Source organism: Hemicordylus capensis, chromosome 2 (genome assembly GCF_027244095.1).
Source record: "Hemicordylus capensis ecotype Gifberg chromosome 2, rHemCap1.1.pri, whole genome shotgun sequence".
NCBI classification, from domain to species: domain Eukaryota; kingdom Metazoa; phylum Chordata; class Lepidosauria; order Squamata; family Cordylidae; genus Hemicordylus; species Hemicordylus capensis.
In genome coordinates, this window is record NC_069658.1 from 232,319,333 (window position 1) to 232,347,013 (window position 27,681).

The window sequence follows — 27,681 nt, forward strand, 5'->3', positions numbered from 1 at the left end:
ATTAGATTGTAAATGCATATATTGTTTTGAATTGTTTTGAACGGAATTGTTTTTAAAATCTTATATTGTTGTTTTTAGTGCCTCTCAGTTCCCCCAAGAGCACATTTTCTCTCCCGGGTTCCCCCCTGCCCCGCTCCCACCCACGGTTAGAAGGGACTCGGGGGTGGGTGCGTGGGTGGAAAAGCCTCTTTCGCTTGCTTTCTTCACAGCAGAAGAGAAAAACCATGCGGGGGCGAATTCTCCCCTGCAGCTACCCAGCGTCTTCTCCCTATTGGCCAGCACCTTCACCCTCAAGTCACGTTGGGGTCTCCTTCCCCCGGCGGGGCGAGCGAGCGTCACAGCAACGAGGCTTTTCCGATGCACTCAGTTCCTCTTTTCCACTTCATCTCGATGGCGGGCGCTTGCTGCAGGTGCTTCTTGCTCCTGGGGGCAGCTGGCCCTCTAGTGCTGGGTCGCTGCTCTGGTGAGTAGGTCCAAGCGCGGGGAGGAGGAGGAGGAGGAGGAGGCTAAATTTGCAGATTTGCAGGCAGGGTAGAATTTGCACCCAGTTTATAAGCAGGAATGTCTTTATAGATTTGGAGATTCCTAGAAAGGAGGAATGCCTTTATAGACAGGGGCGGGGCGGGAGGTAGATGCCCTTTGGACTCCCCCCCCCCCTTCAGGGCTGGTTTAAAAAACAACAACGCGGGATTCTGCTGGGCATGAAGAACTTCAGCTGCTAGAGAGGAGGAGGGTTGGCATGCAGAGGGGGCAGCTGGGATTCTGGGAAGCATTGGCAAAACGCAGGGGTCTAGTGGAGGGGGGACGCAGATCCACAGAGGCCATTTGTGCACCATGGTTGGGTGGGGGTGGGATGTAAGATGACCTGTTAGTGTTTGGCTTTGCCTACCATTCAGCGGTGCTTTGCCATCAACCCCTGCACCAGGCCCCAGCAGGCAATAAACATCACTGGAACATAGGAAGCTGCCATATACTGAGTCAGACCATTGGTCTATCTAGCTCAGTATTGTCTTCACAGACTGGCAGCGGCTCCTCCAAGGTTGCAGGCAGGAATCTCTCTCAGCTCTTTCTTGGAGGGAACTTGAAACCTAGATGCTCTTCCCAGAACAGCTCCATCCCCTGAGGGGAATATCTAAGAGAGCTCACACTTCTAGTCTCCCATTCGTATGCAACTCTCTGGCGGACCCTGCTTAGCTAGGGGGACAAGTCATGCTTGCTACCACAAAACCAGCTCTCCTCTCCTCTCTCACTGGTCTAAGGGAGCATGAGACCTTGGGCTGGAACTGGTCTGTCGTGTTTATGCTCACAGGAGTGTAGAGTTCATTGGAAGTTTCATTCATTCATTCAAAGTTTATTACGGTCTATGACCAGCACAACAAGGGGGGACGGGACGACAATACAATTAAAATATAAATAATTTTTTAAAAACACAAAACAAGTCAACAGTCTAACCCATCAACAATATTATAACTGAAAGGTTATAGAGCAGCACTAGGACTGTTAATGGCACACTCTTCGAGCTGCTGCACAAAAGCCCACCACTTTCCAAGTAATGGCAGGTATGCTGTCCTCAAGCAGGAAAGCCACTTGTTGGCTAGGCGAATTTCCTGGGAAACGAGCCAACTTCATTGGAAGTTGACGGGGGAGAAATGATCCACTCTGAAGCTGCATCATCTGTCCTGGTAATAGAACGAGAGGGAGTAGGGAGTAGAGTCCGATTTAAAAACTCTATACCAGGATAATGGGTTTGTCACTGTTTTGAATTATATTAAGTCCTATATGGATCCCACTTCCTTCCCCATCTCCCCTCTCCTTTGTGCCCACAGAACAGAAGCAAAACTAGACACCTTCCCCATAACCTAATGGGAGTGGTGGTGGTCCTGCATAATGGATGAGCTTTGGCTAGATCTAACTTGGAATCCTGTGTCCAGTCCTGGGCCCTGCCTTTTAAGAAGGATGTTGATAACCAAAGTGGGTTCAGAGGATGAGTGTTCTAGAAATCAAATTCTATTAGGAAAGGTTGGAGGAGCTGATCTAGCCCATAAAAGAGAAGACTAAGGTGGGATATGTTAGCTGAAGGGCTGCCACACAGAAGCAGACTCGTTCCCTATTGCTCTTCAGGGAGGACTAGAATGAATAGATGGAAATTGCAAGGGAGCAGATCGAAGGTAGACATGAGATGAAGTTTTTCACACCCGGCTTTTAGCTCGCATCTCCTCCGGAATGGAGGTGTCTGTGCGTTCACATATTGGGCAGATTCACCCCAAAGTCCCTGCGAACTCTCAGGGAGCACTTCATATACCATTTGGTTTTTTCACTGTGTGTAGCCCGATATATATCTAGGGTTAAAAAATCCGCTTTTGGCATCAGTTTTGTGAGTTTCGAACTCGCAGTAAAGCCTTTGCATTAAACGTGTGGTAAAGCCTGCTGTCTGGGAGAGCTTGATGGGATTACACTTTCCTAACTATAGGAGCTGTTGGACAATGGAGAGTCTGTCTCATGGAGGAGTACGCTTTTCTCTGCTTCAGCCCTCCAAACTGTCTCCTCCTTTCTTCTCTTGCAGACTCCTCCTTTCATTCCTTGTGCTCATTTTTCACACTGGTGTCGGAGCCCCTCCAGGAAGTCCCCCAGTTTGTGCTTGTGGTCTATCTGGATGGCCAGGTCCTTGGTCACTATGACAGCAGGGAGCGGAGATGTGTGCCTGCAGAACCTTGGGTGAAGAAGATGGTGGCCCATGTTCCTATCTTCTGGGAGCTGTGTGCAGAGAGAGCCAAGGCCTATGAGACGTGGTTCAGAAAGGTCCTGACGACCATACAGCAACTGTCCAACCAGAGCAACGGTGAGTGAAAAGTAGGAAAGGGATGGATTTCCTCCTCTTGGGACAGGAGAGGGAAAGGCAAGGGGGTCAGTACAGCAAGTGAAAAGCAAGTGTGGCAGTCTTCCCAATCAGTTTGCTTTTCTGTTGCCCAGGCTATCCAAAATAATGTGTTACGGGGTCAGGAAATGGGACCGTCTGTACACACCATCAGCACCCTACAGAGGGGCCTGGCCTGGCCTGACCTGTTTTCAGGAAAGTCCAGAAAAGAAACAGTGCTTGCTTGCCACTAAGGCCAGGAACAGCCGAGGGAGTCAGGGGGGAAACAAGGCTACAGCACATGGAGGAGTCCTCAAATTGCACCCCGACACCCCTGAACCAGACTTCCCAGACTTCCTTTCTAGCACATCTATACATTCCTCACTTGGGCATTAAAGCCATTCAGTTATTATTTCCATGGATCCTTCTGAGCTTGAGGGCCAACAGAGCAACTTCCTAAAACCAACATTTTGTTATGTTATGTTACGTTACGTTACGTTACTTTATTTATTTATTTATTCATTCATTCATTCATTCATTCATTCATTCATTCTGTTTCTATACCGCCCTTCCGAAAATGTCTCAGGGTGGTTTACAGAGAGAAACAACAAATAAATAAGATGGCTCCCTGTCCCCAAAGGGCTCACAATCTCAAAAGAAACACAAGATAGAGACCAGCAACAGTCATTGGAGATACTGTGCTGGGGGTGGATAGGGCCAGTTACTCTCCCCCTGCTCAATAATTTTATCAAGAAAAGCCATCTTCCTGTCTGGCCCCTTGAAATCTATTGTTTCCACTTGTCCACCTTCATTATTAATCATTGTGCCCCAAGAAGTGTCTCCTGGATCTTTGGAACTTGTTGCTGATCCTTCATTAATCACTTCCTGAAATCACACTCAATCTTTTCACTTTCCTCCTGCCCAAATATTCCCATTAATGACTTGGCTTCAATTCTATGCACACTTTCCTGAGAGTAAAGCCCAATGAATACAGTGGGACTTTACGTTTGAGTAAACGTACATACATGCTGTTGAGATCACCATTTCCTCCTTTTTAATGTTTATGCTAAATTGCTGCGCTTGTGCTTTCAGTTATGGCGGTGGTGTGAGCAATATAGCACAAGATGATAATGTTACACTGATTATCTGGACTACCTCTAAAATGATTCTTTATCATAAGATATCACTAGTGTGCCTGTAACTCTTTTCTTTCTTTATGGATTAGGGGTTAGCAGTCTGAGAATCCAATATGGGGAGGAGATGTCAGCCTTGTTTGTTGAAATGTTCCCCTCCAATGCTTCCCCGTCAATACCAGTCTTCTCGACATCCCTAGGGACAATGGTCCTTCTACACAAATCATAAGAGCAATCGGACAGAAGTTGAAGGGGTGTGTGGGTCTGATCCTGTTCTGTATTTGATGCCCCTGCCTTCTGCATCTCCTTTCAGGGCTTCACACCTGGCAGAATATGAATGCCTGTGAATGGAGCAAATATGGACACAGAAGAGCACATAACTGGTATGCCTACGATGGGAGGGACTTCATGAGCATGGACTGGGAGACACTCACCTGGATGCCAGCCAATGCTGAGGCCACGGTGGTCAACAGGTGGTGGAAGGCTGAACATCCCGTCAGGCAGGATGCAATGCACTCACAGGATAAAGAGTGTGTTGATTGGCTGCAGAGATCCGTGAACTATGCAAAGGAAGCTCTGTTCAGGAGAGGTGAGGAAGGGGGCCAGGGAAAGCTTGTGGCAGTATGCTTCCTCTATACAGTGCCCCTTTGCTTTCATCCTGCACTTGTAGCTGAATGAAGCAGTAGAACATAGGACTGTACCACTTCATCCTGTACGCAGAGAAGAGTCAGCATGACTTTTCCAAAGGCCCATCCTGCCTCACTAACCTTCTAGATCAGGGATTCTCAATGTTGGGTCCCCAGATGTTATTGGACTTCCATTCCCATAATTGGGAATTACGGGAGTTGAAATCCAATAACATCTGGGGACCCAACATTGAGAATCCCTGTTCTAGATAGAGATGTGCCCGAATCATTTTGGCGCTTCATTAGAGAGGCATTGAAATGATTCAGGCGGCAGCATCTGAAATGTTTCTGTGCAGGGCAAGCGGTAGCTTTAGGAATGAGGCACGCAGGTCCTTACCGGCTCCTCCGCTGCCGCCCCACCACTGTTCCAGCTGCAGCAATGTTCTTCCCAAAAGGCCGCATGCGGCTGCGTCACAGTGGCGGCACACACATGGCTGCTGCACATGCGTGGTGGCCATTTGGGTAGTCACCATGGTTTTGCTGATCATGTGCATGCTGCTGCTGCAACACCTTTTGGGAAGGACAGCGCTGCGACTGGAACAGCGGCGGGGCTGCAGAGCAGCAGGTAAAGACCTGCGTTCCTCATTCTTAAAGCTACTGCTCGCCCCACCCACACTGCAGTTGCCTGAAACAATTTGCGCACATCCCTACTTCTGGAATTCTTTGAGAGAGTCCGCAGGAATGTGGATGGAGATAACCCAAGAGACACTGTGTACTTGGACTTTCCAAAAGCTTTTCCCTCCTCAAAGGCCCTTGAGTAAACTTAGTGATCATGGGATGAGAGGACAGCTCCTTTTATGGATTGTTGCTAGTTAAAGAATGGGACACAGAGAATAGAAATGAATGGACAATTTTCACAGTGCAGGGAAATAAGTGGAGTCTCTCTGTTTTGGGTGTGATACTCTTTAAGATGCTCATAAAGGATCTGGAGTTAGGGGTAAGCAGTGAAGTGACCATGTTTGTGGATGACATCAGATTATTCAGGTGATGAAAATTAAAGTGGACTACAAAGAGCTCCAGATGGATCTCTCCAGACTGGGTGAGTGGGCAACAAAATGGCAGACGTGGTTTAGGGTAAGTGTAAAATGATCCACACAGTAGAGGAGGGAAATCCTAATTTCACATATACATTGAGAAGGTCTGAGGTCTTGTTCATGAAAAAGAAAAGAGGTCTTTTAAAGACCTTGGATAGCTCAAGGAAAACTTTGACCCAGTATTTGGATTCTAAACCAGTTCAGCTATTTGATCTGGTAATATTAGCCAGGGGGCATTCTAATGTGCAGTGGGGCACGTTTTGTGTAGTGAAGCGGGGCAGGGGGTTGGAATGTGTGCAGTAGACTTTTGTGCAGTTGGGAATATGAGGGTTTCACAAGGAAGAGAGTTGTAGAAATAGATGAGGGTGAAATGCCTCAGTCCTCAAGTATAATACCTCAATTTTCTCCAGACTACAAAAAAATGAACATCATATTTCACCAAAACCACATCCAGAGTTTTGTGCCAGAAACCCCAGGTTTTGTGCTGCCTTTTTAGGGGTGTAATGGACATCTCAGATTGTGTGGTTCTCAGGAAATGTTGGGGGGGAATGAATATTGTCACATTATCACACATAGCCCTCTGCTAGAGTCTTGTGCTAGTTTTGTGCTGTTTTGTACCACAAAACCCACATTTTGTGCTGCCTCCTGTAACAGACACCTCAACAGACAGTTATGGCTCCCAAGAAATGCAGGAACAAAGATGAATATTATCGTTGTGATACCCCTCCACATGGTCTTGAGATGTCTGTAGCCACTTAATCAGCCCATTATCACCACTCGAGGAAACCTTCAGCAATCACCCTGATCCCTCAAGCTTCTCAGAGTAGCTGAGTTGTCTTGGCCTGACAATCCTTCTGTCTTCACATGGGAATTGACAGTAAAAGATGTCAGCATAAATGACAACTAAGGATTTGTTCTTGTCTGAAATAAATACACTTCTCTCCTTTACACGGAGCTACATAAAGCCCACCTTTCTATCAGTGGCAGTTTTACGCCAACTGACAGGCAGGGGTGCAGTTAGGAATGGACCGGGGTGGTGGGGGGCAGGTCTATATGCCCAGTCTCCTTGAGGACCCTATGATGTTCCCCAAGGAAAAAGAGGGCTCCTTATATATTTCTGGAATGGCTTGGACTGGAGTTCTGAAACTTGGCACAGATGTGGAACAGGTTATCAGAACTCAGTGTGTTGATTTTGAAGCAGATCGGTGTATCTATTGATTTGTAATTATTTTTTGCCCTCCCCCCCTTTTTTTTTACAAAAAAACTTCAAACAAGTTATATAAGTGGCTTGTTTCATGGCAGAAAATTACAAGAGCTTCTGGAACTGAACCCCCCCACCCCCGTTGAACCATCATTCCACCCCCATGTGGAGGAATCTACCCATTGCCTTCATAAAAAAAAGTGCAACATCCCCCCGCCTCTTTTTTTTTTTTTGCCCACCTCCATAATGGCTGTGTTTAGAGTTCTGAAATTGGGCACACATGTAGCCCCAGATGGCAGGACTCAGTTTATTTTTATTTCAAGGAAATCAGTAAATCCTGTGGTTTTTAATGAACCACATTATGATTAAAGAATCACTCTTTTAAGAGTGTAATATGCAGCTCAAGTTGTGGCTCCGTTTTTTTCTGCATTGGGGTGGCAACAATAGCAACTGCTGGAAGATGCTCTAGTTCCTGACCATCTCGAAGAATGGACACACTGGAAAAGTGTGCATGATAGATTTCCTTCACATGCTGCGAAGCAGCTGTCACCTCCAAAACCTTTTCTTGTGCTGTAGCAAGGGTCAGGTTGGATTCTGAGAGGAGGGGGCATTGCATCACTTCATCTTTACTTCCACAGATAAGGCGATCATAAAGCAGGCCATCTAGGAAGTCCCCAGACTCACAGAATTCAGCAAAAGTGCTGGAGCTTAGCCAAGTAATCTGCTTTGCCTGTGCTATCTTTTTGATCTCTTTAAAAATTGAACCTCTGCAAGGTAATTGGTGGTCATGGGCAAAAATGTACCTTAGGGCAACAAGTTCAACCTATGATCCGGTGCTTGGTAAGGCGGGTGCAATAAGTGAATGGCCAATGGTGAATGTTTTAGATCCACAAACTGTCAAAAGAATAACACATTTCTGTTCTGGGTTTTCTAATCCATCAGCTTATGAGTCCCATGAAGCTGGCTGGCTTACACGGAGCTCTTCAGTATAGCCTAATGCTGTCATTTCGATCACACAACATCGGAGCTGAGGAGAGGAGAATTGGGGGCGGTGGGGGGGGATCCTTCCACATGGCCTAGTCCCTGGAATGAAATCCCACCTTTGTCGCCAAAAATGCAGAGTTATGAGCAGATATGTCAGGCTCAATGATTGGTCAGCCTCAATGAAGGGACATTTATTACACAGGCACAGGAGTGCCTGTGTATTATGAGTGGAGAGGTAAAACCTTCTAGGGATGTTTTAAGGGACGTTCTTATGCTCAGAACTGCCTGCTGCACAATTGTGTCCATTTTTTAAATTGACTCCATGGAAAAGTGACTTGATATGAGAAGCAAATGTTGAAAAGCAGATGTGATAGTTCAGGACCACAGTTAGGTCTCTTCCACCCCACCCACCACCTCATCTTTATAACAGGATAAGAACAGCCCAGCTGGATCAGGCCCAAGAAGGCCCATCTAGTCCAGCATCTTGTTTCGCACAGTGGCCCACCACATTCCACTGGAAGCCACAGGCAAGAGTTGAGGGCATGCCCTCCCTCCTGCTGTTACTCCCCTGCAACTGTTACTCAGAGGCATCCTGCCTTTGATGCTGGAGGTGGCCTCTAACCCTCCAACTAGTAGCCGATGATAGACCTCTCCTCTATGAAGTTATCCAAACCCCTCTTAAAGGGGTTTTTTACCTTCACAAATTCTACCTTCAGAAAGGGAAGCTCAGATTGACTCAATTTCTTTGGAAGAGGTCTCCTTAGAAGATAGTGAGGTCATTCACACAATCAAAAACTGTGTTCTACCCAGGTTTGGGAACTGTGTGTACTCCCAATTTTTGATTGTGTGGAAGCAAGGTTAGAGGAAAACCTGGGTAGAAGTGATTGTGTGGAAGCAAGGTTAGAGGAAAACCTGGGTAGCTTTTTCTCCTACCTTGCTTCCACGCAGTCACTTCTACTCAGGTTTTCCTCAAATCTTGCTTCCACACAAGCAAAGATTGGAAGCACATACAGCTCCCAAACCCAGGTAGAACACAGTTTTTGATTGTGTGAATGACCTCAGTCTGTCTTCAACATGCTTTCATGGGTTTGCCAAGTAAATATATTTTGAATTTCTATCCTTTAAGAAAATGGCACCTTTTAAAAGTGGTGCTTCTCTTTATTCAGCAGGGGGAGAGCAACTGGCCCTATCCACCCCCAGCACAGTATATTGCTGGTGTCTATCTTATGTTTTGTTTTTAGATTGTGAGCCCTTTGGGAACAGGGAGCCTATCTATCTATCTATCTATCTATCTATCTATCTATCTATCTATCTATTTGTAAACTGCTTTGGGAACTTTCGTTGAAAAGCAGGTTATAGATATTTGTCATTTGTATGGTAATGTTAAATTCTGGCATGCTCAGTTCAGTCTGATTTTTCATGAGGAGAAAAGGAGCGGGAGGAAGAAAGGTGGAACAAACAGCCTCTGACCTTGTTGTGTTTAGCCCTGGAAACAGCTGGGAAGGGCCTCTGTCAGGGCTGGCTAGTGAAATCCCCCCCCCACCAGAGAAAGAGAAATGTCCTGAAAATAAAGGGTAACCATTCTGCTTGAACGGTTTAACTCATGTCTCTGAAGCAGATGGGAGAACAGAGGTTTGGGGGTCATATGACAATATTCTTCTTTCTTTCCCCCCAACATTTCCTGGGAACTGAAACTTGAAGTGTCTATTACACCCTTAAAGGAGGCAGCAGAAAACTTGGGGTTTGTGGCACAAAACTAGCACAGAACTCTGGTAGAGGTGTTTTTTTGTGGGGGGGGGATATGACAATAATTTTTACAGCATTTCCTTTACCAGCTTCCAGTGCAAATCCAGGGTGGCGGGGCTTAGGTTAGAATAAACCCTGATATCAGCTCTAAAGCAAGTTACGTGAATCCCCCTACCAAAATACTACCTCTATCCAGTGGAAAGATGCTGTCTTGAATTGTACCAATTGTGTGATTTCCAGAGTCCCCAGTAGTGAAGGTGGCATGCAAGGTGGGCAGCGACAACCTGGAAACCCTCACCTGCCGGGTGTATGGCTTCTACCCCAAAGAGATTGATTTCACCTGGAGTAACGACGGGGAGGTCCAGAAGCAGGAGACCCTCCGCGGCGGTGTCCTCCCCAACTCAGATGGCACCTACTATACCTGGCTCAGCATCCAGATTGACCCCAAAGACAGGCGCCGCTACTGGTGCCATGTGAAACACGAGGCCCTGCAGGAGCCTCTGGACGTGTCCTGCGAGGGCCCTGGTGAGAGACTCCAGGGCAGGAGGGCTGGCGCCTTTGTGTTGGGTGGGGGATGAGAAACACCGCAGGGGAAATGTTCACTAGGAAAGAAGGTGGGGGCTCAGAGAAGAGACCCCACTCAGCAGCATCACAGATCATAATAGCAACGCCCAGCGGGAACTCATATGTGCTTTGGGGAGGAAAGGGGTTGATGTGCAAGAGGAGAGCACAAAGAACACAGTTATGCACTGAGCACACCATAAACATGTTGCAGAAGATCAGGAAGGGCCTTTTTTAAAAAAAAGAGGGCGTGCCTGTTCTCATGATCATATGGGGATGGAGAGCCAGCGTGGTGTAGTGGTTAGAGTGCTGGACTAGGACCGGGGAGACCCGAGTTCAAATCCCCATTCAGCCATAAAACTAGCTGGGTGACTCTGGGCCAGTCACTTCTCTCTCAGCCAAACCTACTTCACTGGGTTGTTGTGAAAGAGAAACTCTAGTATGTAGTACACCGCTCTGGGCTCCTTGGAGGAAGAGTGGGATATAAATGTAATAATAATAATAATAATGGAGGGGAGGCATACCAGTACCCTATAGCTCCCAGACAACCCAAGACCACAGTTGGGCTTACTTGCCCCACCCCCACACGATCAGGCTGCTGGACACTCCAGGAGAGAATAAAAACCCGATCCGAGTCCTCCAGTATCCCACAATACATCATGTGAGCAGCAGGGAGGCAGCCCTCAGTACTGCAGGAGCTCTTCCTGGCCCCACTTTCCACAGAACTCTTCAGATGACCCAGATTAGAGATGTGCACGGTCCGGACCAGTCCGGACCGGCACCGAAGGGGGGCCCTTTCTTTTAGGGCGGGAGGGCTTTCTTACCCCTCCCGCCTCTTCACCCCCTCCAGCGCCCATATTTAACCAAATAACGGGGCGCTGGAAACCAGCCGCCCCCGCCGCCGCCCCCCCCCAGCAGATGCACATAGAAAGGTGCCGCCATACCCCTGCCGCCGTCGCCCTCCCTCCCTCCCAGCTGCCTGCCCGCCCAAGTCCTTACCCAAAGCTGGAGTAGTGAACGAGAGGAGCTCCCGGACAGAGCTCCTCTCGTTAGAAAGGCCTGATACAGAATGAAGGTGCTTTGCGCGCGCGCGCGCATGCACACACCGCAAAGGATGCCGGAGGCCCGGTCTACCCGCCGGGAAAAGGCTGGGTAGACCGGGCCTCCGATCGCCGGAGGCCCGGTCTACCCGGCCCTTTCCCAGCGGGTAGACCGGGCCTCCGGTGTCCTTTGTGGCGTGCGCATGCGCGCGCGCGCGCAAAGCACCTTCATTCTGTATCAGGCCTTTCTAACGAGAGGAGCTCTGTCCGGGAGCTCCTCTCGTTTACTACTCCAGCTTTGGGTAAGGACTTGGGCGGGCGGGCAGCTGGGAGGGAGGGAGGGCGACGGCGGCAGGGGTATGGCGGCACCTTTCTATGTGCATCTGCTGGGGGGGGCGGCGGCGGGGGGGGCTGGTTTCCAGCGCCCCGTTATTTGGTTAAATACGGGCGCTGGAGGGGGTGAAGAGGCGGGAGGGGTAAGAAAGCCCTCCCACCCTTAAAGTTATACCCCCCCACCCGGACCCGGACCAGCAAGGGCCGAACCGGTCCGGCAGTTCGGCCATTCCTTAGAATGGCCGCCGGACCAGTTCGGACTCACCCCTAACCCAGATAAAAGGGTAGGATGGCTCTCTTCATGTCTTACCTCATTTTTAACCTGGGCAGCAGATTTGGGCTACCCAGGTTCAGAACTGTTAGGTTGGGAGGGCTCCTGGTGCCAAATGACCGCACATTCCTGGATAAAGCCCCTCCTACCCAGGAAACTTTGGTTGTGAGAACAGCCTCTGTGTGAGCTTCTTTGGAGGCCTACGATGCTTGGCCCTGTTGGGCTTCCATGGGGAAAGAATAACTTTATATCTGGGCCACACTGTAGAGAAGGCCATGTTGTGCACCCTCTTTGATATCAGAAATGAAGTAGCATATTTTCATGGTCTCCTGGCCCCTGGGAAGATGCATACACATGTGCATGCTCAAACACACACCTGCTCTTCAGCTCCAGAGGGATTCTAGTTAACATTACTGCTTGGGCGTTGACTCCAACTCACTGTGGTATGCACTTGCTCATATATTGAGCTTTGCTGGAGAGGTCCTCATTCAAATCCCAACAATAGGGGAAAGTGCATTTGATGAATACATGAGAGAAGACAGAAGGCCGTCTCTGCGGTTATATCAAAGCTATGGAACCTCTCCCACTGGAGGGACATCTTGGCTACCTCTCTGCTGCCAAATGAAATGTTGTTCTTCTGAAACCTATTTATAATGGTCTTTAGAGGGTCTGTGGCTTTTCAGAGCTTCTGTATCTGTGGATGCTGCTTGCTTGTTTCCTGCTTTCATTCTTTGTGTCAGTTGATTAATCATGTGTGTCTTTTTGGTTGTGATGTTAGCTTCCTTGTGTGTTCTATGAGTGAAAAGGCAAGATATACGCATAGTATTAAATTAATAATTTAAAATATTAGAGCCCTAAAGACCCATCTTTTCAGCCCAGCTTTTAATATTTTAATTGGTTTTAAATAGTTTATTAAGTGTGTTTTATGTTAATTATTTTTATTTTTATATTCATATTAAAAAATGTAACTGTTATATTATCTTAAATGGTTTGTGTTAATCACCCTGAACTGTTCTGGGATGGTTAGTATATACATGAAATCAATACATAAACAAACAAAACAGATAATGAAGGGGAGGGGAATATTCCTTGTATAATTCAGACCTCAAGTGAGGCTGGCTAACTCCCTGTGTGTTTTCTAGGCCTGTACTTGGCCACTCCGAATATGAATAAATTGCACTGTTGTGCTGTTGAAAGGTGGAGGCTCACGACATGCCCAGCATGTTTCCTAAGCCAAGTCCCATAAGCCCTGACGACATGGGGGCACAGCAGGAATTGTGCGCAGGGAGCAATGGGTGGGGTAGTTCCTCTGAGAAATCTATGGGCAAGTGCTCGGCAGAACTATCTCTGCCCCCCACACTGGATGTGCACAGTACTGTGCATACCCAACCGCACTGCGAGTGGCCAGTTCCATGGGACGCCAATGTGATGGTGCAGTTAATTTGGAATCAGAGTGACTGATGCACAGGTCTAGTGCTCCCATCTCTTGCACACAGAAATCTCTTTCCCATATAAAAAAAAATCTTTGTGGCTCTTTTCTCTCTCCCATTTCAGTCTCTGGGCCTTTTGGGCTTATTGTGGGAGTCCTTGCTGCCATCCTCCTGCTTGTGGCTGGGATTATCTATGTCAGTAAGTAAACTGTGAATGCATGTGTGTGTGTGTGAGAGAGAGAGAGTGGGCGGGGGGGGGCAGAGAAATAAGAAAAACAGCTGGGATTGTCACAGGCTTTCTAGAAGTGGTCATCATGCCCCACAAAGACTTGTGGTATGGTCAAGCCCTACAACAACCCTGCTGGATGTATTACATCTTCCGCCATAGCGGAGCTGGGGATTTGAGGCTGAAAAGCCAGCTTGCTGCTCACCCCAGGCATGGATAAATGAGAAAAATATGTGGTGATCTCATTTCCACGCACTTGGGCTTCGTTACAGTCTGGTGGTGTGAGGACTGCCTGGATAGTCATTGGGAGAGCATTCCAGAGACTGGGGGCAACATCAGAGGAGACCCTGTCCCATGTGTACGACAATCTAGCCTCTCAGTGTCAGCACACGGAATAAAAGCCCTCTCAGATGATCTTGTTGGGTGGGCATAAACCCTTGGGAGCAGGCAGTCCTTCAGGTATCCAGGGCCCAAACCGTTATGGGCTTTAAAGGTAATAACCAGCACCAGGTAAGTCCCATAAGAGTCCATTACATGGGTGTGCTGCTCAGGATGGTGCAGTCATAAGAGGCCCAGAATCTCTGGCTTCTGGCCGTAATTCCCTGGGGCCAGAAACCTGAGGACTCCACTTATAGAGACCCAGACAATATCAGGGACAAGCCAGTACAAGCCATCTTTTTCTCCATCAGGAGGGGCTTGGGTTGCTCCTCCCACACATTCTTTCTAGGCACAGAAGGCACAATGCTGTGTACTTGCAAGTGGCGGTGGGAGCACATCAAGAGTTATTTTGTGTCCAGAAGTGGGGGAAATGAGCTCCCTGCAGCTGTTCCTTCTCTAAGCAGCAGTGCCTCTACAGCTCCCAAGAGGACTGAGAAGAATCCCCAGAAGGTCCCATTTTAAGGTCCGTTGTGCTTCTCAGGACAGCCATACGAACTGCCTTATAGACCCCTGTGCTGGATCTGACTCCTCCCCCAAGAGCCCATGGATTTTAGCAAGCGTGAACTGTCCCCTTTGCTAAGCAGGGTCCACTCTGGTTTCCATTTGAATGGGAGACTACATGTGATCACTGTAAGGTAGGGATGTGCATTAACCAGCACTGGGATGGTTTGGCGGGGGGGGCTTACCTTTAAGGAGCAAGGAGGGTGCTCACACACACACACACACACCCGCTGCTGGATTTCCCCTTCCAGCGCTGTCTCCAAAACTGCTGATGCGGGGTGGCAGCATAACTCTTTGCCACCCCGGTCGGTATTAGACTGAAAGTGGCCAGTGCACATGCGTGACATGCGCACGCACACCGACCACTTCCGTTCCGATGTTGACTGGGGCGGCAAGAGGTATGCTGCTGTCCCGCGCCAGCGGTTTTGGAGACAGCACCATTGGGGGAAATGTGGCAGGAAGGTGATGAGCACCCTCCCGGGCTTCTTACCTTACAGGTAACCCGCCACCACCACCGAACCAGCTCCAACTCTGGACCGGTCCGGTGGTCCAGAAAGAACCACTGAACCGGTTCGTGCACATCCCTACTGCAAGGTATTCCCCTTAGGGGATGGGGCCGCTCTGGGAAGAGCATGCAGAAAGTTCCAAGTTCTCTCCCTGGCATCTCCAAGACAGGGCTGAGGGAGACTCCTGCCTGCAACCTCGGAGAAGCCGCTGCCAGTCTGTGTAGACAGTACTGAGCTAGATGGATCAACGGTCCGACTCAGTCAGTGGCAGCTTCCTATGTTCCTGTTTCTGGATCTGCTTCCCTCAGTGATCTGGGAGGATGGTGAGCAGTCAGGAGGAGGAGAACTGAAAGGACAAACCAGCACAAACCATCCTTTTCTCCAAGGCGATGTCCCCAAATTATTAGCCTGAGCTCTGGGGACCCTTCAGCTTGATCTGCCTCCCCATGCTGCTATCTCTGAAGCCTCAAAGCCAATGGGTACTGCATCCTCCTTCCCCACTTCGTAACCTTTTGTACCTTTTCCAGCCTGCTCTGGTAACATTGGTATCCTCTGCAGAGAGAGGCTGGAGTCCAGTTTCACCTCTGATTCTGCAGTCCGCTTTCCAGCTTCTGAAACATGCCATGCCAGCTGCAACCAGCCACAAAGTGGATGCCCCGATTGCCACTCTGACCTTTAAACCTCTTTTCCTTTTGGAACCACCGTACAGGGCTCTTTCAGGCAGCTCTGATGCTCGGGAGGTTCTGCTTTCCATGGGTGGGCAAGAAGCATCCTGTTTCTCTCTTATCAAAGAAAGATGCTTTCATCCATTCAACCAGCTTCTTTGCACAGTGATCAAAGCTATCCTCCAACATTGTTCCAGAAGGAAGGACTAGTGGCAAAGGGGTTACTGGTGGAATTAAGCAGGTGGTGAATTGATACCTGTCAGGACTTCATCACTCTGGAAACAGCAGTTGCTTAGGCGTGGGCTGGGACCTCCTTACCTAGAGAGGCATCGGTCTAGAAGGCTTTGTGGTCCTGGAACCTTGCCTCACTGCAGAGAGTGCTTTTGGCTCATTTGGGAAGGTGGTCCCCTTCAGTTCTGACTCTCTGATTTTGTCTTTGCAGAGAAGAGGTGGCAGCAGGGGAACAGGTGAGTGACTACCTTTTTCTTTGAAATGTTAGTCTATCACAGGGCTGCTCAACTTTTGCCCTCCTGCAAATGTTGGCCTACAATTCCCATAATCCCTGGCTATAGGTCACTGTGACTGAGGATTATGGGAGTTGTAGTCCAAAAACAGCTGGGGGGCCTAAGTTGAGCAGGCCTGGTCTATCACATTGCAGTCTGAGGTTGAGAAATGGGATAGAACAGCTGTGCACAAGGGGAAGATGTCTAGGCATTAGGCTGGCCACGAAACAGTAGGAGACCTCCACTCCCCCATTTAGTGATCTGGGTCCCAGTTAGTTGCACATACAGCCAGGCTGCTAGGGCTCGTATCTGATCATGAGAAGATATAAAGTCTAAGGCTAGGTGAAAATCCTTCCCCCACAATTATTGTTACATTCACAGGTGGCCACATTGGGATGACGGGCATTGGTCATTTTGTGGGGGCCAAAATGGGGACCTTATGGTCATCACTCTTCTTGGCAGATTCCATTTCCCCGCAGAGTTTCAGGAGGTCTTATGACTTGCACATCATCCCAGAGGAGGAGTTCCACCACAAAACAGAGAGTATCGAGGTTTTTAATGGTTGGGTTTTTATTATTGAGACACTTATCACGTATGTATCCTCTAAATCAGGGATTCTCAAAGTTGGGTCCCCAGATGTTACAGGAGAGGAGAGCTGGTCTTGTGGTAGCAAGCATGACTTGTCCCCATAGCTAAGCAGGGTCTGCCCTGGTTACATCTGAATGGGAGACCTGATGTGTGAGCACTGCATGATATTCCCCTCAGGGAAGAGCAGAAGGTTTCTTTCCCTCCCTAGCTTCTCCAAGATAGGGCTGAGAGAGATCCCTGCCTGCAACCTTGGAGAAGCCGCTGCCAGTCTGTGAAGACAACACTGAGCTAGATAGACCAATGGTCTGACTCAGTATATGGCAGCTTCCTAAGTTCCTATGACTTGAACTCCCATAATCGCCAGCCCCAGTGGCCTTTGGTTGGGGGTTATGGGAGTTGAAGTCCAACAACATCTGGGGACCCAACGTTGTTGTTGTTGTTGTTGTTGTTGTTATTAAAACTTTTATACCGCCCTTCCAAAAGGCTCAGGGCTGTTTACATTAAAACACCATTAAAATCAGTTAATAATTAAACAAAAATTATAAAGCATAAAAACAATAATTAACAATTAAAAACATCCTTGAGAATCCCTGCTCTAGATTATTGATTTGAAATGGCTTGTGGCTAAAGAAAGTAATCAGATTGAACAGATGGGGAAAGAGGGAAGGGGCTGGGGCGATCCCCACAATCCACACAGGATTATGGACTTTCCCTTCCCAGTGGTCAACAAAGGGCCTAACAGCTCTGTCGAGGCTAAACTGGGGGTGTTTAAAAGCAAAAGGACATGCCTCCAATTTAGAATGGATCTTATATCCCAATTTTTTCACTTAATCCTCCAAGGCTGCTAGGAATGAGTTAAAAATCAGGGAATGTGGACATGGACTCTGCGAGGAATGTGCTTTAATTCTGAGGTTTTCTGTGTTCCTGTGGCCCAAACGTCAGAGTTTTCCAGGAGTTACATAATCCGGGGAAGTGGGTAAGATTTTGTACACCACCTAGAGGTGTACATATCAAGTGGTATAAAAATATGATTGATAAATAAATGATGTATTGGGGATGTGTTGGGTACACAGACTATTTATATACCGCTTTTCAGCAAAAGTTCCCAAAGCGGTTTACATAGAAAAATAGTAATAATTAAAGATGGCTCCCTGTCCCTGAAGGGCTCACAGTTTTAAAGAGAAACATAAGAAAGACATCAGCAACAGCCAATGGAGGGTTGCCGTGCTGGGGGTGGGTAGGGTGCTGTGCACCTGTCTTGACTGAACTTGTGCAAGAACTGCTAAAGACTTGAAGGAGGAGCTGTGTGTGTTTTTTTCCAGAATATGAGGGCAGGCACCATTTTTGAGGAGCAGGGGGGATTTCTCCTCTGGGTCAGACTTCTTAGTGCCCTGTGGGTTTTCTGCCTTCCCCTGACACCGGCAGCTTGGCTCACTTGCTATTTAAACAAACCATTTGGAAGCATTTGCTTGCTCTGCTGGCACTTGATAGAAGTAGAACTGTGCTCTCCTAGTTATATCATATGTTGTGTGGTGGGACAGTGCTTTAGTTGGCCTTGAGTCCCTTCCAGTTGCCTGACTCTAACGTCCACACACTGACAGTTCAGTTGTTTTGTTTTATTTCTCAAATTTGTCTACCGCCCCAAACTTTCGTCTCTGGGTGGTTTCTTTAGGCTCTGGGAGGTTTTTGTAACTTTGCACTCTCTTGTTCCCTGTTTCTGTATCGTCCCATTTGTGTGTGAGGAGAGAGCAGAGCGAAAGAAGAGAAATGATGACCACACAACTGCACGAAGCCTGTCATAGCCCACCTCAGGTATCCAGACTTCAAAGCAAAGATGCAGCTCCAACCAATGATCAGACTACACTCTGAACTACTGTGTAAAATCCTATCCCCTCCATTTCAGGACTTATAAGCTATGAAAAGTTGGCAGGATTTTCTCTGAGAAAAAGACACGTCTTAAGAACATAAGAACAGCCCTGCTGGATCAGGCCCAAGGTCCATCTAGTCCAGCATCCTGTTTCACAAAGTGGCCCACTAGATGCCGCTGGAAGCCTACAGGCAGGAGCTGAGGGCATGCCCTCTCTTCTGCTGTTACTCCCCTGCAACTGGTACTCAGAGGCATCCTTCCTCTGAGCCTGGAGGAAGCCTGTAGCCTTCAGACTAGTCGCCATTGATAGACCTCTCCTCCATGAAGTTATCCAAACCCCTCTTAAAGCCATCCAAACTAGCCATCCACTTTCTCTACACCATGCATGATTTTATAGACCTCTATCATGTCTCCCCACAGTCATCTTTTATCTAAACTAAAAAGCCTGATCATCTTGGTTGCCCTCTTCTGCACCTTTCCCAGTTCTACAATGTCCTTTTTTAGAAGTGGTGACCAGAATTGTACACAGTACTCCAGGTGTGGCTGCACCATGGTTTTGTATAAGGGTGTTATAATATTAGCAGTTTTATTTTCAGTCCCCTTCCTAATGATCCGTAGATGATCCCCTTCCTAATGAGCCCTAGACCACGTCCACAAGATCCCTCTCCAGGTCAATCACCAAGAGCTCAGATCCCATCAGCGTATACTTGAAGTTGGGGTTTTTCATCCCAATATGCATTACTTTACATTTGCCAACACTGAGCGGGTGAGCACATGTTTATCGCCCACTCCCCCAGTTTGGAGATATCTTTTTGGAGCTCCTCACAATCTGTTTTGGATTTCACTATCCAAAAGAGTTTGGTATCATCTGCAAATTTGGCCACCTCGCTGCTTACCCCTGCTTCTAGATCATTGATGAATAAATTAAAAAGCACCCGTCCCAGTACAGATCCCTGGGGGACCCCACTTCATACTTACTTCCATTGTGAAAACTCTCCATTTATACCTACCATCTGTTTCCTGTCTTTCAACCAGATAGCAATCCACACATGTACTTGTCCCCTTATCCCATGACTGCTAAGTTTCCTCAAGAGTCTTTGATGGGGAACTTTGTCGAAAGCTTTTTGGAAGTCCAGGTAGACTATGTCAACTGGATCACCTTGATCCACACACTTGTTGACACTCTCAAATAACTCCAAAATGTTTGTGAGGCCAGATTTACCTTTGCAGAAGCCATGCTGGTTCTCTCTCAGCAGGGCCTGTTCTTCTATGTGCTTTACAGTTTTATCCTTGAGGATGCTTTCCATCAATTTGCCTGGAACAGATGTTATGTAACCGGACTGTAATTTCCTGGATCACCCCTGGATCCCTTTTTGAAAATCGTTGTTATATTTGCTACTTTCCAGTCCTCTGGTACAGAGCCTGATTGCAGGGATACGTTATATATTTTGACAAAGAGGTCGGCAATTTCACATTTGAGTTCTTTGAGGACTCTTGGATGGATGCCATCCGACCCTGGTGATTTGCTGGTTTTTATTTTTTTCAGACAGTTTAGAACATCATCACTTGTCACTTCTATCTGACTCAGTTCTTTAGCCTCCATCCCCCCAAAAACTGGTTCAGGAACAGGTATATGCTCAGTATCCTCTGCCGTGAAGACGGACGCAAAGAACTCATTTAGCTTCTCTGCAACTTCCATATCCTCCTTAATAATCCCTTTCACTCCCTCATCGTCTAATGATCCAACCGCCTCCCTGGCAGGTTTCCTGCATCTGATGTATTTAAAGAAGTTTTTGTTATTCCCCTTGATGCTTTTAGCTAAATGTTCCTCAAACTTTCTTTTCACCTCCCTTATTGTCACCTTGCATTTCTTTTGCCAGAGTTTGTGTTCCTTTCTGTTCTCTTCATTTGGAAAGGCCTTCCAATTTTGGAAGGAAGTCTTCTTCCTCTTTATGGCTTCCTTGACTTCTTAGCCATGCTGGCATCCTCCTGGACTTAGTGGTACCTTTCCTCCTTTTGGGTATACAATCTGACTGGGCTTCTAGTATTGTGGTTTTGAGTAAACTCCATGCATTCTGAAGTGACTCTCCTGATTTATCCTTTCAGCTTTCTTTTCACCATACTCCTCATTTTGGAGAAGTTTCCTCTTCTGAAATTCAAAATGTCTGTATTAGACGTCCTTGGTGATTCTCTCCCAGCATGTGTGCTGAATTCGATCTCACTATGGTCACTGTTCCCTAAAGGATCGATGACACTGACATCACACACTAGGTCCTGGGTGTCACTCAAGATTAAGTCCAGGGTCGCATTCTCTCTTGTTGGTTCCATGTTCAACTGTTCTAGGTCACAGTCATTCAGCGTATATAGAAATCTGACCTCTTTGTCATTAGCTGACTGTGAATTTACCATGTGTGAGTAATTGAATTCACCTATTGTTACTGCCCTGCCTCTCCTTGACGCCTCCTTGATTTCCTCCTGCAACTCCCAGTCACTGTCAGCATTTTTATCAGGAGGGCGATAGCACATCCCCAGTAGCACATTTCCTTTCAGGCCTTGTATTGTCACCCACAGGGTTTCTGTGGAGGACTGCAGTCCACCTAGGCTTTCTTCTTTGTTAGATTCTATCCTTTAAAGCAGGGACCCTCAATGTTGGGCCCCCAGATGTTCTTGGACTTCAACTCCCATAATCCCCAGCCAGGGGCGTAACGATAGGGGGGGCAGGGGCGGCACGTGTCCCCGGCGCCATTTGCTAGGGGGCGCCAAAAAGTACCCCCGCAGATCCCCTGCCTTTGCAGAATTTTTTTTTTTAAAAATTTGGTGCATTGCAGCTGTCCGCCAACTTCAAAGAGCTCTCCCCCGGTCCCGGCGCCCCGCCCCCCCCATTGCTCAGCTCCGGCAGTGCCGCGGCGCCGGCGCCTAAACTTTGCAGCTTTGTCTCTCTGACTCTCTCTCTTTCGCGTCTCTCCAAGAGTCTGCTGACGCCACTCACCCGCCGCCCCACCCCGCCCCCAGTCACGCATGCGTGTCAGGAGGACACGCGCATGCGTGTCTGGCCTGCCTGGGACTGGGAGGAGAGCTCGCTACGCCGCCTGCACGTGCACGGTGCACTTTGTCTTCCTGCTGTGCGGTGCGTCGGGCTGTGTCTTCCTTCCTGCCTGGACAAGGAGAGGAACAGGAGCGGACTGCGGAGGAAGGATCCCAGGGGCCAGGGGTACTGGACAACAAGCAACAAGGACGGAGGTCGGAGGAGGACAAACAATAGGTGTGTGTGTGATCTCTTGTCTTTTTTGAAATCTCGTCCTCTCTGGCTCCGCTCCCCCTGCCTCCTTTTAAAAGATTCTTTCTCCTTTTTAAAAAAATCTAGTTTTTTGGATCCCCCCCCCAGAGAAGATGCGGTGTTTTCCCTTTGCTTTCGGCAGGAGCTGTTGTGTGTTAAGCCTTCGCTGATTTTCGTGAGAGATGCTCCGAAGTCTGCACCGGTGTGTGCGTGTGTGTGCGCGCGCCAATTTAGTCCCGTGTGCTGAGAAGTAGAGGTTTCAATGGGACTAACTCCCTAGCGTGGGCATGGAATCGAAGCCTTTTTTTAATTTTTTTGCCTGGTTATGGAGTTCAGTGAGGGGCTGGGAAACTGTGCGCAAGATTGAAGCCTACATGAGGGGAGCCTATATCAGTGGAGCTTGCTTCCAAATGAGACAAAGAACCATAGCCTTAGTTTTTTAAATGTTATCGTAGACATGCAGAGTCAAAGGCATTCTCTCCACTTTCCCCTTTCCTTTAGTGGCATCCATGTGTTGAAGCCTCAGTGTAAGGGAATTGCTCGAAGAGGAGACCAGTAGCAAAAAGGAAAGGGAAGGGGGGAAAGGAAAAGTTCAACTCACTTGCAAAACTATTCTCTGCTCAGAAGCTGTTTTCTTCTTCGCAAAGGGGAGCGGATAACACGCTCTCCCTCTCGGCCAAGTTAGGGATCCTCTCCAAATGTCCGCCCCCGCTCGCACAAGGAGGAGGAAGCAATTCCCTTACACTGAGGCTTCAACATGTGTGTGTGTGTACATATGGTGTGTGTGTACACAAGCCTACTTCACAGGGTTGTTGTGAGGAAAAATCTAAGTATGTAGTGCTCCCTGTGTATCAGCTCCACTGATATTAATGGCATTAGCTTCCAGGAAAGTTTGTTATTGAATCAGGATACACACAAAATGCATCCATAATTATCTCAGAACACACATATACTTCTCTGCAGAGTAAACAATCTGCCACCATACAGGAAAAGACTCACAGTAAAAAACTAACCAATCCACTTACATTGCAGAGGGCTGACTAACAGAGAAGGGTGGGGGGAGGAGTACTGTCAAGTTTGTGTGAAGTTATGAGACTGCCAATTACATTTGGTAATCAAGCTGTGTGTGTACATATGGTGTGTGTGTACACATGGTATGTTTGTACACAAGCCTACTTCACAGGGTTGTTGTAAGGAAAAACCTAAGTATGTAGTGCAGCACACACACTGGGCTACTTGGAGGGAGAGCAGGATATAAACTGTAAAAATAAATAAATTGAAATACAAAAAATAAATACTATTTTATCTCAAAAAACAATAATAGCACCTCTGCTGACTGGAAGAACAACCAACCACAAACCAATAAATAAACCAAATTTATTGCATTTGTGGTTATTGCATTTTGAAATTTTTGGTAATTTTGGTAATTTTTGTAATTTTTAAAATAAAAGTTTCCTGAAACATGTGTGTCAGTCAGATGCACGCTGGGGGCGGGGCGGGGGGCGCAATTTCAGTGCTTGCCCCAGGCGCCGTTTTCCCTAGTTACGCCTCTGTCCCCAGCCAAAGGCCACTGGGCCTGGGGATTATGGGAGTTGAAGTCCAAGAACATCTGGGGGCCCAACGTTGAGGATCCCTGCTTAAAGAATGGTTAGAATTTAACGAAGTAGAAAACCTAGTTGGACTGGAGTGTTACTCCACTTCCAAGGTGCCCCTCCCTGTCCTTTCTATAGAGTTTATATCAAGAGATAACAGTGTCCCACTAGTTCTTACTATACCACCATGTTTCTGTTATGCCCACTATATCTATTTTTGTGTTAGCAACCAAGTATTCCAGCTCAGTCATCTTGGCTCGGAGGCTTCTGGCATTGGCAGATAAGCACCTGTAAGCTGAATCTCTTACCTGGTGTATGCTATCTTTCTTTGGACTCTTTGACCAGCTGGCACAACCTTCTGTCTGCTCTTTGTGGTTCTGCTCTGCCCCCTTCTGTTTTATCTGAATCCTTTACACCCTCACACTTTAAAGGATGGCATTTGCTGAACCGGATACTGCCCATCTCCTGTAGGCTATTCCCCAGGCATCCTTTTAAAAGCTGCTCTTTGACATTTTTGATTTTAAGCACCAGCAGTCTGGTTCCATCTTTGTTCAAGTGAAACCTGTCCCTTTTGTACAGGCCTTGCTTGCCCCAAAATGTATCCCAGTGCCTAACAAATCTAAATCCCTCCTCCCGGCACCAACATCTCATCCACGCATTGAGACCCTTAAGCTCTGCCTGTCTCTCTGACCCTGTGCCTGGAACAGGTAGCATTTCTGAGAATGCTACTTGCAGGTCCTGGACTTCAATATGCTATCTATCGCCTAAATTTGGCTTCCGGGACCTCCCAACTACATTCCCCGGAAGGAACAAGTACACAGCTTCTGGATCCAAGCCTCTCCCTAGTGTCCCAGGTTGAGGCAGTGGCCAGAAGTGCCTTCTATCAGCTTTGGCTGATACGCCAGCTGCCTCCATTTCTTGAGATAAACAACCTCAGAACAGTGGCCCATATGCTGGTCACCTCCAGACTGGATTACTGCAATGCGCTCTATGTGGGGCTGCCCTTGTGTGTAGTCCGGAAACTACAATTGGTACAGAATGTGACAGCCAGGTTGGTCTCTGGGTCATCTGGGAGAATCCATATTACTCCCGTTTTGAAAGGTCTACACTGGCTGCCGATAAGTTTCTGGGCAAAACACAAGCTGCTGGTTATAACCTATAAAGCCCTAAACGGCTTGCGCCCTGGGTATTTAAGAGAATGTCTTCTTCGTTATGAACCCCACCGCCCATTGAGATCATCAGCAGAGGTACGTCTGTAGTTGCCACCGGCTCGTTTGGTGGCTACTCAGGGATGGGCCTTCTCTGCTGCTGCCCCAAAGCTTTGGAACACACTCCCTGCTGAAATAAGAGCCTCACCATCTCTGACAACTTTTTAAAAGTCTTTAAAGACACATCTATTCATCTAGGCTTTTAACGAAATATTGTTTTAATAGATTTAACATTGTTTAAAATGTTTTAAGGTTTGAATTGTTGTAGAGTTTTAACTTTTAAAACTTTTATCATTTATTTTGTTTTAACTGGTGTTTTAATTTTTGTTGTCATTTTAACTGTTGTTTTGACTTTTTCTGTTTTGTTTGCTTTGTTGTTAACATATAAATTATTTATTATTCATATGTTAAATAAATAAATAGTAGTAGTAGTAGTAGTAATTTCCCTACATTGTTGCTGCCGACGTGCACCACGACAGCTGTCTCCTCCCCAGCACTGCCTAACAGTCTATTGCGTGATATTGCGTGATGTCCACAACCTTTGCACCAGGCAGGCAAGTCACTGTGCGGTCAACACGTAGGTCACAAGCCCATCTCTCTATACCTCTAATGATCAAATCGCCCACTACAAGGAGGCCCCCACCCCCCAGAGGAGTATCCCCAGTGCGAGAGGATATGGGCTCATCATCCACGGAAGGGGTCCCTTCTAAAGGAGCATTTCCTTCTTCCTCAGACCGATGTCCTCCTTTTTTGAGACTTTCTTTCTCCCCGACAGCAGAGGAGCTATCAGCCCTGGAGTGGGATGCCTCTACCATGTCCCTGAAGGTCTCATCCGCATGTTTCTCTGAGCTTCTCCAGATCCACCCTGGTCTCAAGAGAACAAACAAAGTTGAAGAGGAGGGCACATGCCCACACAAATGGACATACACACAGAATGCTGGGTGATCTCATAAGCCTACTGGAAAGTAGGCTAAAAGATTGGGAGGGGGCACAGAAGGGGGGGAAATGCAGTTATGGGTGGGCCAATTCTGTCCCGCATATTAGATTTTTGAAATAGAAAGAGGGTGGGGGTGGGCCACTTGTCTGGGGCTGGAGGAGCTTGCCCATCCATACCCCCCTCTGGAGCTGCCCTTGATTCAGAGGCAAATTGAAAGGAATCATAAGCTGTTGAAAAGACTTTTATAAATCAGTTGAAGCAGGGGCGTAGCTATAATTGAACGAAAGGGTTCAAAGAACACGGGCCCCCAACTCCAGAGGGCCCTCCAGCTGCATCCCTCCCTATTTTCTTCATTATCTCCCTCAGTCTGGGGGGCCACCAGAAAGAGGGATGAACACGGGCCCCCTCTCCCCTAGCTACGCCCCTGAGTTGAAGCATATCAGTACATGTGTGTACGTAGAAATTTCCATATGGTGTTGGACTACAATTCATAGGAACATAGTAAACTGCCATATACCGAGTCAGACCATCAGTCCATCTAGCTCGGTATTGTCTACACAGACTGGCAGCAGCTTCTCTGAGGTTGCAGGCAGGAATCTCTCTCAGCCCTATTTTGGAGATGTCAGGGATGGAACTTGAAACCTTCTGCTCCTTTGGGTATGGTGCTACTGTTCTGTCAATCATTCACCTCTCCAAGAATTCCATGCCATCTCACACTGCACTATGGAGGAGAGCTGGTCTGGTGGTAGCAAGCATGACTTGTCCCCTTAGCTAAGCAGAGTTTGCCCTGGTTGCATATGAATGGGAGACTTGATGTGTGAGCACTGTAAGATATTCCCCTCAGGGGATGGAGCCACTCTGGGAGGAGCAGAAGGTTCCAAGTTTCCTCTCTGGCATCTCCAAGATAGGGCTGAGAGAGATTCCTGCCTGCAACCTTGGTGAAGGTGCTGGTAGTCTGTGCAGACAATACTGAGCTAGATGGATGGTCTGACTCAGTATATGGCAGCTTCCTATGTTCCACCTTGATTTGAGAACTTTAACCTGGGTGCAAGGAGTGTGCAATTTCTACAGGCAAGATCAGCCCTGCAACTGTGGCTGCAACAGAAGCATATTTTCCCTATTGGCTAAAGTTTTCACCTTCACCCATTCCAGAGCTCAGCAAATCCCTCCAGAGGCTACTCCTACACTGGGGGACTGCTCTGGTGAGTAATGGGGGGAGGTATAAATGCCCCACTCCATTTGCAGTGGAGGCAGGTGGGGTGGAATTTGCACCCAGCCAAACCGGTTGTGTGCAAGCAAGAAGGGAAATATTTTTTCCATGTGCAAGCTGTTGTCGTTAGTGTGACTTAAAAGATTTGGGCCCTAGGCCCACAAAGCTCAGCTCTGGCCCACAGCCTCTGCCCCACCACAATGTTTTTGAGAACCGTTTCCATGCTCTCTAAAGGATGCAAAACTCTCTTCCATTTTTGGCAGACATTAATCGCCAAGACAGCCTTCTTATAGCTGGCGTATTTAGCCCACCATAAGGTAAAGGTAAAGTGTGCCATCAAGTTGATTTTGACTCCTGGCGCCCCCAGAGCCCTGTGGCTTTCTTTGGTAGAATGATTGATTGAATGATTAAGTGCCATCAAGTCAGTGTCAACTCTTAGCAACTACATAGATAGATTCTCTCCAGGATGATCTGTCTTCAACTTGGCCTTTAAGGTCTCTCAGTGGGGCATTCATTGCTGTCATAATTGAGTCCATCCACCTTGCTGCTGGTCGTCCTCTTCTCTTTCTTCACACAGACACCCCACATACCCTGAGTTTTTTCTTTTTAATTTTTTCAGCAGTGAAGCAAAGAAAGACAAATTGAAGTCCTAACCACTCAATCTGGCTTGCTTGGCCTTTAAACTCTTTCTCTTTTTCTTTCTTTCTCTCTTTCTTAGTTGTCGTGCTGCTGGCTTGTTGCCCTCACGCTCACACACTGCTCTGTTTTCTTCATGCTCTAGCTCTCTCTTTTTAACTTGAAAAAGTAAAAAACAACAGCTGTTTCTTTTTCCCCTGCTGTTGAGAGTTTGCTGCTGCAGCTGCAGCTGCAGCTGCCGCCACCAACTAAGA

At 47.6% G+C, this 27,681-nt stretch overlaps 2 protein-coding genes across 4 annotated transcripts in view; both read left to right on the forward strand.

Annotated features, from left to right (window-relative positions):
• The first annotated feature begins 350 nt into the window (after positions 1–350).
• Positions 351–23,456, forward strand: LOC128344283 (major histocompatibility complex class I-related gene protein-like). 3 transcript variants are annotated; one of them, XR_008315765.1, is made up of 8 exons: positions 351–463; positions 2,564–2,839; positions 4,301–4,576; positions 9,879–10,163; positions 13,398–13,472; positions 16,052–16,076; positions 18,443–21,829; positions 21,932–23,456. XR_008315765.1 is itself a non-coding variant. In XM_053294130.1 (7 exons), the coding sequence occupies exons 1-7, from the start codon at positions 358–360 to the stop codon at positions 18,567–18,569; spliced, it is 1,170 nt and encodes a 389-aa protein (XP_053150105.1). In that variant the 5' UTR covers positions 351–357; the 3' UTR covers positions 18,570–23,456. The 3 variants fall into 3 exon arrangements, 2 of the variants coding, with proteins under 2 accessions (XP_053150105.1, XP_053150106.1); XM_053294130.1 differs by having other exon boundaries at positions 18,443–23,456; XM_053294131.1 differs by having other exon boundaries at positions 18,446–23,456.
• LOC128343836 (major histocompatibility complex class I-related gene protein-like) overlaps positions 21,609–27,681 on the forward strand; it is a 32,953-nt gene continuing 26,880 nt past the window's right edge. The window contains exon 1 of the mRNA XM_053293272.1: positions 21,609–21,807. Coding sequence (XP_053149247.1) covers positions 21,609–21,807 — 199 coding nt within the window. The remainder of the gene's footprint in view (positions 21,808–27,681) is intronic.

Excerpts from the sequence above, each read along its gene's own strand:
- LOC128344283 (XM_053294130.1), top strand. The coding sequence starts at position 358 with ATGCACTCAGTTCCTCTTTTCCACTTCATCTCGATGGCGGGCGCTTGC. Across the intron at positions 4,577-9,878 it reads GGAAGCTCTGTTCAGGAGAG|AGTCCCCAGTAGTGAAGGTG; the intron begins GTGAGGAAGGGG and ends TGTGATTTCCAG. Across the intron at positions 13,473-16,051 it reads GGCTGGGATTATCTATGTCA|AGAAGAGGTGGCAGCAGGGG; the intron begins GTAAGTAAACTG and ends TTGTCTTTGCAG.